Raw genomic sequence first — 13,511 nt, forward strand, 5'->3', positions numbered from 1 at the left:
AGCCGCTCCTGAAGCAGCCGCCTCTCCCTGCTCTCAGTGGTTTTCTCATGCCGGCAGTATCACATTGCGTACTACCGCTGACCCACCCAATCCAAGCAGGCTTTGTATGCAGTGTGCACAGAAAATACCGGTACATCGCTTGCCGTGATTGGCTGGTTGTATACTAGGTTAGATTGGCGATTCTGAGGGAAGGCAAGGGGAAGCAGGAGCCTCTGCACTTCAGCCAATTCTAATGTTGGAACGGCGGATCTCTAATGAAGTTTGGTGTACAGCACCGGTATCTGTACATACAGTAGAGCACCGGTATCGGTACATACAGTACAGCACCGGTATCGGTACATACAGTACAGCACCGGTATCGGTACATACAGTACAGCACCGGTATCGGTACATACAGTACAGCACCGGTATCTGTACCTGTACATACAGTACAGCACCGGTATCTGTACATACAGTAGAGCACTGGTATCTGTACATACAGTAGAGCACCGGTATCGGTACATACAGTACAGCACCGGTACATACAGTAGAGCACCGGTATCTGTACATACAGTAGAGCACTGGTATCGGTACATACAGTAGAGCACTGGTATCGGTACATACAGTAGAGCACTGGTATCTGTACATACAGTAGAGCACTGGTATCTGTACATACAGTAGAGCACTGGTATCTGTACATACAGTAGAGCACTGGTATCGGTACATACAGTAGAGCACCGGTATCTGTACATACAGTAGAGCACCGGTATCGGTACATACAGTAGAGCACTGGTATCTGTACATACAGTAGAGCACTGGTATCGGTACATACAGTAGAGCACTGGTATCTGTACATACAGTAGAGCACCGGTATCGGTACATACAGTACAGCACCGGTATCTGTACCGGTTCATACAGTACAGCACCAGTACATACAGTACAGCACCAGCATCTGTACCTGTTCATACAGTACAGCACCAGTATCTACATACAGTACAGCACCGGTATCTACATACAGTACAGCACCAGTATCTGTACCTGTTCATACAGTACAGCACCAGTACATACAGTACAGCACCGGTATCTACATACAGTACAGCACCAGTATATACAGTACAGCACCAGTATATACAGTACAGCACCAGTACATACAGTACAGCACCAGCATCTGTACCTGTTCATACAGTACAGCACCGGTATCTACATACAGTACAGCACCAGTATCTGTACCTGTTCATACAGTACAGCACCAGTACATACAGTACAGCACCGGTATCTACATACAGTACAGCACCAGTATATACAGTACAGGACCAGTACATACAGTACAGCACCGGTATCTGTACCGGTTCATACAGTACAGCACCAGTACATACAGTACAGCACCAGTACATACAGTACAGCACCGGTATCTGTACCGGTTCATACAGTACAGCACCAGTACATACAGTACAGCACCAGTACATACAGTACAGCACCAGTACATACAGTACAGCATACATATGGCTAACAGTCAAGACCCCATCATGGCTCTACCAGCAAGAAGAAAGAAATATGAAGCCAGGTTCAAACATAAAGTTGTAATCTTTGCCATGGAACATAATAACTGCGCTGCTGCGAGACAATATGGAGTAACAGAAAAGATGGTTCGGGATCGGAAAGCAAATGAAAAAGCATTAGAGAGTATGCCAGGGGGTAAGTGTGCACTAAGAAGAGGCCCCCCACGTTGGCCAGAACGTAGCAGACATGGTGAATGAGCATCGCCAAAACGGTTGTGTAGTGACACGATATAAAAGACGTTTGTTTGCACTTCAGTGGCCCAATATAACCCGATCACAGCGACAGATGTACGGCCGCTGTACCCCGTACTAGATTCCTGGAAAGGCGTCATATGGTGCTGGGGCAAAAGACGAAACTTGCACAACAATTACCTGCAGATCTAGATGCCAAAGTAAATAGCGTTGGAGGGGTAGTCTTATACGGCGAGTACGCCCCAAACCCTATATTTTAACTGGAAAAGTTGGGGGGTCGTCTTATACGCCAGAAAATACGGTATGTTACTATGTTAAAGTGTCAAACGCAGATTATCCTTGACTCTATTTTGCTACTAGGAAGACCCCAGTAAACACAATTTTACCGCCATATTACAGGCTGTATGGGTAAAACTAAAGGACCTCTGCAGTCTGAAGACAAACAGCACCTCGTATCTGAGCTTCCTGGGAGGGGGGGGGAGGCTATAAAGTGACTTCTGACCACACTGTAAAGTGTCAGTCTAAATGTACAGTGTATGTGCCCTTACACACTGAAGCAGAAGACCAGCAGCTGAAGGGAGTGACGCAAAACGTCCTCCGCCAGAAAATACTTCGGGATCCCCCTTAAAGACCCCTTGTGATAGCAGCCACGTCCCCCAGCCCTGCTGACAGCTCAGCTATTGTAGAGTTCCGCTTTAAGTAATTCTCACTTCTTTTTTTTTTTCTAAAAATTCCTCTCCAGATAACTCTCACTTTCATTTCTCTTATCTTCCATCATCTGTTTACCGGTCAGGGCTGCCGATAACATCTATGTTACGGGAATGGTTTACATAGCGGGGTGACCAGAGGTAAAAGGGGTCACTGACACAATAAGCAAAACACTGGCTTGGAGACTAGCGCCCCCCAATGGTTGTGTCAAAGGGAGAGATTATTTCAGAATGAACAGAACAGAATTGTATAAAGTCATCAGAATTAAGAAATTTGTGTACACAGTGACTGCACCAGCAGAATAGTGAGTGCAGCTCTGGAGTATAATGCAGGATATAACTCAGGATCAGTACAGGATAAGTAATGTAATGTATGTACACAGTGACTCCACCAGCAGAATAGTGAGTGCAGCTCTGAAGTATAATACAGGATGTGACTCCGGATCAGTACAGGATAAGTAATGTATGTGCACAGTGACTGCACCAGCAGAATAGTGAGTGCAGCTCCGGAGTATAATACAGGATGTAACTCAGGATCAGTACAGGATAAGTAATGTATGTACACAGTGACTCCACCAGCAGAATAGTGAGTACAGCTCTGGAGTATAATACAGGATGTAACTCAGGATTAGTACAGGATAAGTAATGTAATGTATGTACACAGTGATTCCACCAGCAGAATAGTGAGTGCAGCTCTGGAGTATAATACAGGATGTAACTCAGGATCAGCACAGGATAAGTAATGTAATGTATGTACACAGTGATTCCACCAGCAGAATAGTGAGCGCAGCTCTGGAGTAGAATACAGACTGTAACTCAGGATCAGTACAGGATAAGTAATGTAAATTGGTATTGCCGTTCAATCGTATGTACTTGAATGGGACTGAACTGCAGACAGTTTGGATGTAATGTCACAGGTTGAGGAAGAGACTCCTTCCATCTGGTGATCGGCAGGGGTGGCGGAGTCCTAACTGTACAGATTTCATACTGATGACCTACCCTGAGGATATGTCATCAGTATTTCTCTCCCTTCTAAGAGGTGACATCCCTCATGCTTGGGCAGAAATCACCTGGACACAAACAGCAGCGTGCAGTGTTTTCTGTCCATCCGATTCTCCGCGAATTGCCGGATAGCGACCGGTTCTAGACCAGACTCTATTATAGTTAATGGGGCCACCGTGCGCTCCGGTTGCATCTTGAAATGTCGGATCCGGAGATGTAAAACTAGCCTTAGAAGTAAGGGTTAGCAAGAAGCGGAGAGAGGGGAGGACCAGACTACACACAGGGTTTGTTTGTAGTCTGTAACCATGGAAACACATATAATGAATCATCCCTATTAAACATGTCAGCTTGTGAAACTGGAAAGTCACTTCTGGGGGCATGCTGGTACAAAGCATGGCAGATTAAGTTACTAAGAAGTCGTCCTATGTCACACGCTATCTGCAACAGATCATCTAAAGCCTGAATAATACATCATGGAATGGAGAATTCCTGATGTATAAAGGTACAGGACTGAGCCTCCTGGGTCATATAGCAATATCATCTAATAATAATATCTATGGCCTTCTATTTTATTATACAGTAATTCCACCGACACTAAATATTTAAATTGGGTGTAGTCTGTAAACAGCAGAAAATGTTCTCACCGTGATGTGTCCATGATCCTGTGGACTTCTACAATGTCTATATGAGCAGTTTTAGTCACTACTAATATGAACACATACAGTGCAGTTGCCCCTAAATGAATATAACTACAATAATACTGCTTCCTATGTACAAGAATATAACTACTATAATACTGCCTCCTATGTACAAGAATATAACTACTATAATACTGCCTTCCTATGTACAAGAATATAACTACTATAATACTGCTTCCTATGTACAAGAATATAACTACTATAATACTGCCTCCTATGTACAAGAATATAACTACTATAATACTGCTTCTATGTACAAGAATATAACTACTATAATACTGTCTCCTATGTACAAGAATATAACTACTATAATACTGCTCCTATGTACAAGAATATAACTACTATAATACTGCTCCTATGTACAAGAATATAACTACTATAATACTGCCCCTATGTACAAGAATATAACTACTATAATACTGCTCCTATGTACAGAATATAACTACTATAATACTGCTCCTATGTACAAGAATATAACTACTATAATACTGCTCCTATGTACAAGAATATAACTACTATAATACTGCTCCTATGTACAAGAATATAACTACTATAATACTGCTCCTATGTACAAGAATATAACTACTATAATACTGCTCCTATGTACAAGAATATAACTACTATAATACTGCTCCTATGTACAAGAATATAACTACTATAATACTGCTCCTATGTACAAGAATATAACTACTATAATACTGCTCCTATGTACAAGAATATAACTACTATAATACTGCTCCTATGTACAAGAATATAACTACTATAATACTGCTCCTATGTACAAGAATATAACTACTATAATACTGCTCCTATGTACAAGAATATAACTACTATAATACTGCTCCTATGTACAAGAATATAACTACTATAATACTGCTCCTATGTACAAGAATATAACTACTATAATACTGCTCCTATGTACAAGAATATAACTACTATAATACTGCTCCTATGTACAAGAATATAACTACTATAATACTGCCTCCTATGTACAAGAATATACTACTATAATACTGCTCCTATGTACAAGAATATAACTACTATAATACTGCTCCTATGTACAAGAATATAACTACTATAATACTGCTCCTATGTACAAGAATATAACTACTATAATACTGCTCCTATGTACAAGAATATAACTACTATAATACTGCTCCTATGTACAAGAATATAACTACTATAATACTGCCTCCTATGTACAAGAATATAACTACTATAATACTGCTCCTATGTACAAGAATATAACTACTATAATACTGCTCCTATGTACAAGAATATAACTACTATAATACTGCCTCCTATGTACAAGAATATAACTACTATAATACTGCCTCCTATGTACAAGAATATAACTACTATAATACTGCTCCTATGTACAAGAATATAACTACTATAATACTGCTCCTATGTACAAGAATATAACTACTATAATACTGCTCCTATGTACAAGAATATAACTACTATAATACTGCTCCTATGTACAAGAATATAACTACTATAATACTGCCTCCTATGTACAAGAATATAACTACTATAATACTGCTCCTATGTACAAAATATAACTACTATAATACTGCTCCTATGTACAAGAATATAACTACTATAATACTGCCTCCTATGTACAAGGATATAACTACTATAATACTGCTCCTATGTACAAGAATATAACTACTATAATACTGCTCCTATGTACAAGAATATAACTACTATAATACTGCTCCTATGTACAGGAATATAACTACTATAATACTGCTCCTAGGTACAAGAATATAACTACTATAATACTGCCTCCTATGTACAAGAATATAACTACTATAATACTGCCTCCTATGTACAGGAATATAACTACTATAATACTGCCTCCTATGTACAAGAATATAACTACTATAATACTGCTCCTATGTACAAGAATATAACTACTATAATACTGCCTCCTATTATATAATACTGCCCCTATGTACAAGAATATAACTACTATAATACTGCTCCTATGTACAAGAATATAACTACTATAATACTGCTCCTATGTACAAGAATATAACTACTACAATACTGCCTCCTATGTACAAGAATATAACTACTATAACATAATGTTATATTAGGGTGTCGTGTCCTGTGATGTGCCCATCTTGTGGTGTGAGGTCATCTCCTTTTGAGTGGCTGGTTGTTTGTGAAGGGATTCTCCATTGTTTGCTTGCTCTCATGTCCCTGAGGCGGGTGATGAGTGACTCCTGTGTACACACGTTACGCTCCAGCGTTGTGTGGGGTCAGGACGTGTTTCTCCATGGAGACTGTAACCTTATCTGGCTGGTACGGAGGAGCCCTCAGTGGGTATAAACATTGCGGCTTTCCCACAACGACCCTCTGCTTGTGATCTGCTTAAAGGGGGTCTCTGAGACTTTTATTACTGATCACCTACCCTCTGGATAGGCCATCAGTATCTGATCGGTGGGGGTCCTGACACCCAGGAACCCCGCTGATCAGCTGTTTGAGAAGGTAGCAGCACTCGGAGTAGCGTCGCAGTGCCGTACATTGTATAGCGGCTGTGCTTGGTATCGCGCTTTGCCCCATTCACTTTAGTTGGGCTGAGCTGCGTCTAGGCTGTGACCAGGGGCAAATTTTAGTCATGGGCAAGCACACAGCACTGGCCCATGTGTACTGGCTCACCCTTAACCTGTTTAACGCCACCTACCATATTAAGGCGGTATAGGTAAATAGTTCTTGCGGTTTCTTCTTCCTGAGCTGAAAATTAAAATGGCGCCAGCATTTCTAGCACCACATACCTCTTACATCCTGTGATGTCTCCTTCTCTGATGTAGACATTCTCTTTCCTCATCTTCTCCATTTGGACCAGACCGCCATGACAAATTATTTCAGCCGTGTCCAATCTTTGCAGACACAAGTTCCTTACTACATCATCATCATCATCATCATCCTGCTGCTACCCCTAATACTGTGCCCTGTGTGTTCCCCTAATACACCCATATACTATACTGTATTACAGCATCATACAGGTAGTACCCCCATAGTAATAGTGCTCCAAGACTGCCCCACTAGTAATAGTGCCCCCCACAGTACCCCCAGTAGCAAAAATACTCCTCAGGACTGTAGTAATGATACAATATTGTGCCCTATGATAATGATAATGCCTCCACAGTACCCCCACAGTACACAGTACCCCCAGTAGTAATAATGCCCCTACTGAAAAATAAGGCCCAACTACCAGTATAGTGCTCCTACCAGTAACAAGGCCTCTACATAAGGCACCCTTTTACAGCCTACAGTAGTAATAAGGCCCCCTGTATTATAATACCCCCTGTGGTGCTCCGGCCTGTATTATAATACCCCCTGTGGTGCTCCGGCCTGTATTATAATGCCCCCTGTGGTGCTCCGGCCTGTATTATAATACCCCCTGTGGTGCTCCGGCCTGTATTATAATACCCCCTGTGGTGCTCCGGCCTGTATTATAATACCCCCTGTGGTGCTCCGGCCTGTATTATAATACCCCCTGTGGTGCTCCGGCCTGTATTATAATGCCCCCTCTTCCCCCGTGTAGTGCCAGTATATATGTTTCCCGCCCTACAGTGCACCCATTATTATAATGTCACCCCTGTAGTGTTATGTATACTGCTGTTAACCCCCCGCCCCCCGTAGTCTCTCTGTGCTATAATTCCTCCCCTATGGTGCTAGTATATATAATGCTCTAACCCCCTCGCCACAGTGCCCCCTGTAGTAAAATGTGCCTCTGTAAAATAATGCCCCCCGTAGTAAAATGTTGCACTGTAAAATATTGCCCCCAGTAATATAATGTGCCTCTGTAGTCCCTCACTAAGTCCCCCCTGTAGGAGTTTTATATATGATGCTCTCTTCCTGTAGCCCCCCGCTTACTATAATGCCCCTTGTAAGGGTTTTATATATAAGGCTCTCCCCCGTAGCCTCCCACTTAAGGCTCATACACATGAACCGTGTGGCGGTCGGGACCGTGCTGCGGCCCCTAAATTGTGGTCCGCAATGCATGGGCACTGACTGTAGGGCCGCCGTATGCGGACGCAGGACCCTTCACTTGAATGGGTCAGCAAATCCGCACCGCAGAAAAGTACTGCATGCAGAGGCACGAACTGAAAACCACGGAACCACTCCGCAGTGCTTGAGTGGGGTTCTGCGCCTCCGTTCCACGACCAGTGTATGAGCCCTTAGACTAATGCTCCCTGTAAGGGTTTTTATAATGCTCTCCCCCCCGTAGCCCTCCCCCCACACTTAGGGTTGTATATATTAAAAAACACAAATTACTTACCTGTGTCCCGCTCTATGCCGCCTCCCTGTGCAGGCGGTCACTATGACATCACCTCAACCGTCTGCACTGGGTCTCGGACAGTGCGATGACATAGACACATGCACCAGGGGGTCTTGATGATGTCATCGTGACCTCCTGCTCCGTTCTACCACCTCACAGGCTTCAGGCCTAGTTGCCTGAGGCTGAACGGCAGGGATGGAAACCATAGGCTCCCAGCAAAGTACTGCCCTCTCGGAGGCAGTTAGGGCGCCTCTCATGGCAGAAGTGGCCCTAAATATCTACTGGAGACCGGCACGGTGGGCATACGCCACCCTTCCGCCACTGTATGTGACTGATAAACGTGCCGTCACTGGCCTAGGATAGCTGACAGAAGATCGCTACTGCGAGCGGCGGTGCCTTCTAAAACAGCTTGGGCGTCGGACCCCCACCCTTCAGTATAAAAGTCTCAGAAAACCCCTTTTAAGGGTTACTCCAGCCAAACCCATAGTATAGACTGACCCTGTTTCCCATAGCAACCAATCATAATAAAAACAAGTTCAAAGTGAAAGCTGCACAGTAATGGGTTGCTATGAGCAACGGGGCCTTATTTATTTTTTATGAATGAGGCCTATCGCTGCGCATCCCTTTTTGTACCGTAACTGTAACGTTAAAGGGATTTTCTAAGACTTTAAAGGGATTATACAGGACTAGAACAGGTCCTCAGTATCTGACCGGTGGCGTCCGACTGATCGCAGATAAAGCTCTGTTCACACTTCTTTTAAAACGCAGGGAGTCTCGGACTCGTTCTATGACGGGCACCAACGGCGCCTGATAGGCCGCATCGCCTTATAGTGGCGCCATCAGTTTTCTGGTATGGCGTCCGCCCTCTTGATGGGTAGAAAAGCGCGGCATGCTTCGGGAGTGACCATGGAGGCGATATGGGGCCAAGGATGCTGAGATAGGAGGTGTTGTAAGGCGCAGTGGGCAAAGTTTTAAATCTCTGACCCCCCCACAGCGGCGCCATTTGTTGGTTTTCCGTGGAGAGAAGCGGCGCCCGATGTCTGTCGGACGCTTATCCCTCCTTTGCTGTGCAAACTGCATTATCAGTACGTGACTCCTATGCTTGTTCTGTGTCCTAGTGACACTTGGCACCACAGTCCATTACCTCAGGGTGGCATTACCCTGGTGCCAGCTCTAATCCCCCTGCCCTGCCCGGCATTGTGCAGGATTCCCGGGGGCACACTGCCCTCTGCTGGAGAGCGGCTGAACAGCAGGCTAGCTGAGTCGCTGTGTTCTGGAGCAGCAGTGCCCCTTTAAATACCCAGAGAGAGGGTCGGGGAGGGGAGGCAGGAGAGAGGAACAGGAAGAGGAGGGCAGAGCTCCGGGCAGGCTGCAGTCTGGGCAGGTAATGTGCCTTTAAATGAAAGTGGGGGGCAGGTGAGGGCCGCTGCTGGGGTGCAGGGGTGGGGGAGGGAGGTGTCTGTGCAACTTTATTATTTGCATAAGATTAGCCCTGTTCCTGCTGCACCAATCAGAGGTCACCCAGCCTTCTTAACCCATTCACTGCCGATCCTCCAGGTGCAATAGTCTGCAGACAGAGACTTTTACTATATGGGTGACTTTGGGTATGCCGCGTCAAAACACTTTTGCGCTAAATTGCCCCACGTGGGCGGCTTGATGAGGCTGTGCCGCCATATTTGCAGCTGATGGACTTTAGCAGTTGTATGCAGTGACCAGGGATGCCCGCCAATCGTTGAGGCACCAGTTCTTCAAGGTTACGATTCGGCAGACAGGTCGCGGACGCTCGCCGGTTACGGTGCGGTCCGTGATGTCCGAATCGAGTGGGACTTGCCACTCGGTTCGAATATTTGGCGACCGTTGCGTTTGCGTGGCTTAATGCAAGGCAACCGCTAGACACACGGCGATCTGAGACAATGTCACATGACAAGAGTCGCCGCGTGGCGCCAGCCTTCCTGTCTAGTCATATAGGAGGTAACGGTGGTACGGCTCCCGCCTCACATCACGCGTTTTTAGGGCATTACATTAGGGGAGATCGTGGTGACAGCCGTGGTCCTAGATCCATGGTGACACCTTTTAGATATGGGAAGTATATAGCGCCCCCTACGCCTCTCATTGGCTTATCTCCATTCGGCTACATTTACATGACCGTATACGTTTTACGTTCTGCAAACCGCGGATCTGCAAAATACGGGCCGCATCCAAAATATGGATATGTGATAAATCCGGAATACCCTCGCCTGGACCTGGGCTACCATTTGCCACCATGGTTTGATAATGGACCTCCAGGGCTCTTATTGATCACGGTGAAGAAGGGTTCGGGTGCTCCCGTCGCCTTCATCGATCACGCTGGCACAACTTGCGCCTGGTACTGATAGGCAGGGGTTTCCGACTTCTGCCATCTGATGGTAGATGTTCTGCAGAATCAGGATGGGACGTGCTGGATTTCCAATGGACCTTGCTGGTGTAGAGGCGCCTCATTCCCGTTGGACACATGGCTGATCTGAGCATCCATGTCTGTGTGGAGGTTGGGCGAGATTCGGCTGTCGGGAAAATTTTAGATGATGGCTTACAGTCCCATGCTGGGTGGTCACAGCCCCAGTTTCTTTTTAAAGGGGGTTTCCAACAGTTTAATATTGATTGCTCTCGGGACCCCTGCTGACAACAATCTCATGTGTATGGGGAGCTCCACACTTTCCACTAATAGATGGATTGGGCACCTTGGTTCTTCTGGGGCAGATTAAGCCCATCAAAGAGGCAGCGGTATGGGCACCTTCAAGAGTTCCTGCCGAGCTTTTTAGTTTTATCTTCAACATAAATGATTCCTGTTCTGTTCACTGTCCCTTTTCTTCTCTGCAGGGAAATCCGAGTGCTGCTATGTCCGATCCAGAGGAAGGAAATCACTAGATCGCACCGATTTAATGAGAAGATCTGCTTTGTACATGTCACCTTCTAACGTCTTGGCTCTTCTCATATTTTGAGCGTGGACCAACTGAAAAAACCCCAAGCCTGAGATTAAAAGGTCTCGACTAAAACAGAGGAACCCCATACTGAGCCTCAAGCTTTGTCTGTCCACTGTTCATATCGAACATGACCTCCGCCTACGATATCCTTCGCTTCCAGCTGCCCGGCCATGAAGCAGCCACACTGCGCAGCATGAACCAGCTGAGAACGGAGGAACGCTTCTGTGATGTAACTGTCTTCACCGACGGGCTCAAGTTCAGGGGGCACCGCGTGGTGCTTGCCGCCTGCTCCCCTTTCCTTAGAGACCAGTTCCTTCTGAATCCTGGTTCTGAACTCCAAGTTTCCATCATGCATGGGCCAAGGGTGGTATCTGACCTGCTACTGTCTTGCTACACTGGACTCCTGGAATTCTCCGTCAGGGATATTGTGAACTACCTAACAGCGGCCAGCTATCTGCAGATGGAACACGTGGTTGAAAAGTGCCGCCAGGCTCTGACCCAGTTTATCGATCCACAGATAGGTCTGAGGGAACCGAAAAGCATGCCGTCTCGTGGTGCCACGTCGACGACCTCCACAAGTACAATGCGCCCGATTCGCCCAGCGGAGAACTCCAAGCCCATGAAAGAGGACGAGAGCGAGGAGGAGATGTTGATGATGGCAGAAGAAGAAGAGGATGATGAGGAGGAAGATGAAGAATCTCCTGCAGATATTTGTATCGTGAAAGTGGAGGCTGGTGTGGGAGGTGGAACAGGAGGAAAGGGAGGTCGTTCTTGGAGGAAAGGACGAGAGGAGCATAATTCAGTAGCCCAACCGGAAGAGGCTTTGGTCAATTCTACGGTAGAGGGAGAGAATGTGGATGGAGCTGTCCAACAAGGAATCATGAAGGCCATCTACAGTGATGAAGTGGAAGGTGGTGAAGGGGTGCTGATTATACCCAGCAGTTATCATGAAGAGGAGGAAGAGATTCTGGATGGAGGGATTGGTGGGTGCCAAAGCAGTGTGGTGATTGAAGGAAGTTCTAAAAGTTCTCTTGGTGGTCCAGGAGGCTCATCCTCCCTTGGCACAATGTTCATTGGCGATGCCAGGTTTGGCAATAGACGATCTTTAAGGTGTACTAAATGTGAAGAAACTTTCCAAGGGGTGGAGAAACTCGTCTTTCACATGCGGGCGCAACACTTTGTCTTCATGTGCCCACGTTGCGGCAAGCAGTTCAACCACAGCAGTAACCTGAACCGACACATGAACGTGCACAGGGGCGTGAAGTCCCACTCCTGCAATATATGCGGCAAATGCTTTACCCAAAAATCTACCCTACATGACCACTTAAACCTGCACAGCGGCGAGAGGCCGTACCGCTGTTCTTACTGTGACGTGCGATTTGCCCACAAGCCGGCCATAAGACGTCACCTCAAGGAGCAGCATGGGAAGACCACTGCGCAGAACGTCCTAGAGGCCGGCGTGGTAGAGATGAATATTTCTGCACACAATGCCCTGGAATCTGGGGCACCTGATTTGAATTTAATGATGGGCTAGACTCAAGGATCAGAATGTTTTTTAGGCTTTAACTTGTTTTTAGCTAATTTGCACTAATACACGGCCGGTTGTACTTTTTTATAGACGTTGTGACTTTTTAGTTTCGTTGACTACTGTAGTTTACAGACCTCACTGTAGAGAGTGATGTGCCCCTAGACCTGCAGGATCTCAAGGGGTTGAAGACTTGGACTCGAGCTGGTTTTGACCATCATACCGATGACTGTAACTCGTCCGTTTCTTCTCCCGGTTTCTGCTGTAGCAATACTGAATTTTCTAATCATATTCCATGTTTTATTAAGGATTTGTCCTCGTCTCTTTGACCCTCTTTTTACTGTTGTACAAGGAAAATAGTGTTCAAATGAAAGAAAACATAGAGTTGTGGACATTTTTAGATTAAATACTCTGTGCTGCTGTTCAACAATATAATTTGCCTTTTAATTGGAGACACTTAGCTGGGCAGGCTGCTGGGTCATTGGTTGCAGTGCTGCACGTGACCCAGTCTGTCTGGAAGTTTATAGAAAGAACTCTGAAGTGCGCCAGGACGGCGCTGCGGGGAGCGGGTCAGTATGAGTTTTCAACCGGT

General features: G+C 45.7%; 1 protein-coding gene across 1 annotated transcript; it reads left to right on the forward strand.

Moving 5' to 3' along the window:
* Window positions 1-9,713: 9,713 nt before the first annotated feature.
* On the forward strand, window positions 9,714-13,337 carry ZBTB12 (zinc finger and BTB domain containing 12). Its single transcript, XM_044306294.1, has 2 exons — window positions 9,714-9,818; window positions 11,291-13,337. The coding sequence occupies exon 2, from the start codon at window positions 11,522-11,524 to the stop codon at window positions 12,926-12,928; it is 1,407 nt and encodes a 468-aa protein (XP_044162229.1). The 5' UTR covers window positions 9,714-9,818; window positions 11,291-11,521; the 3' UTR covers window positions 12,929-13,337.
* Window positions 13,338-13,511: the final 174 nt, after the last annotated feature.

The sequence above is a fragment of the Bufo gargarizans genome, chromosome 9 (assembly GCF_014858855.1).
Source record: "Bufo gargarizans isolate SCDJY-AF-19 chromosome 9, ASM1485885v1, whole genome shotgun sequence".
NCBI lineage: Eukaryota > Metazoa > Chordata > Amphibia > Anura > Bufonidae > Bufo > Bufo gargarizans.

What these genes read in the sequence shown, in the direction of transcription:
- ZBTB12 (XM_044306294.1), top strand. Translation starts at nt 11,522, where the DNA reads ATGACCTCCGCCTACGATATCCTTCGCTTCCAGCTGCCCGGCCATGAA.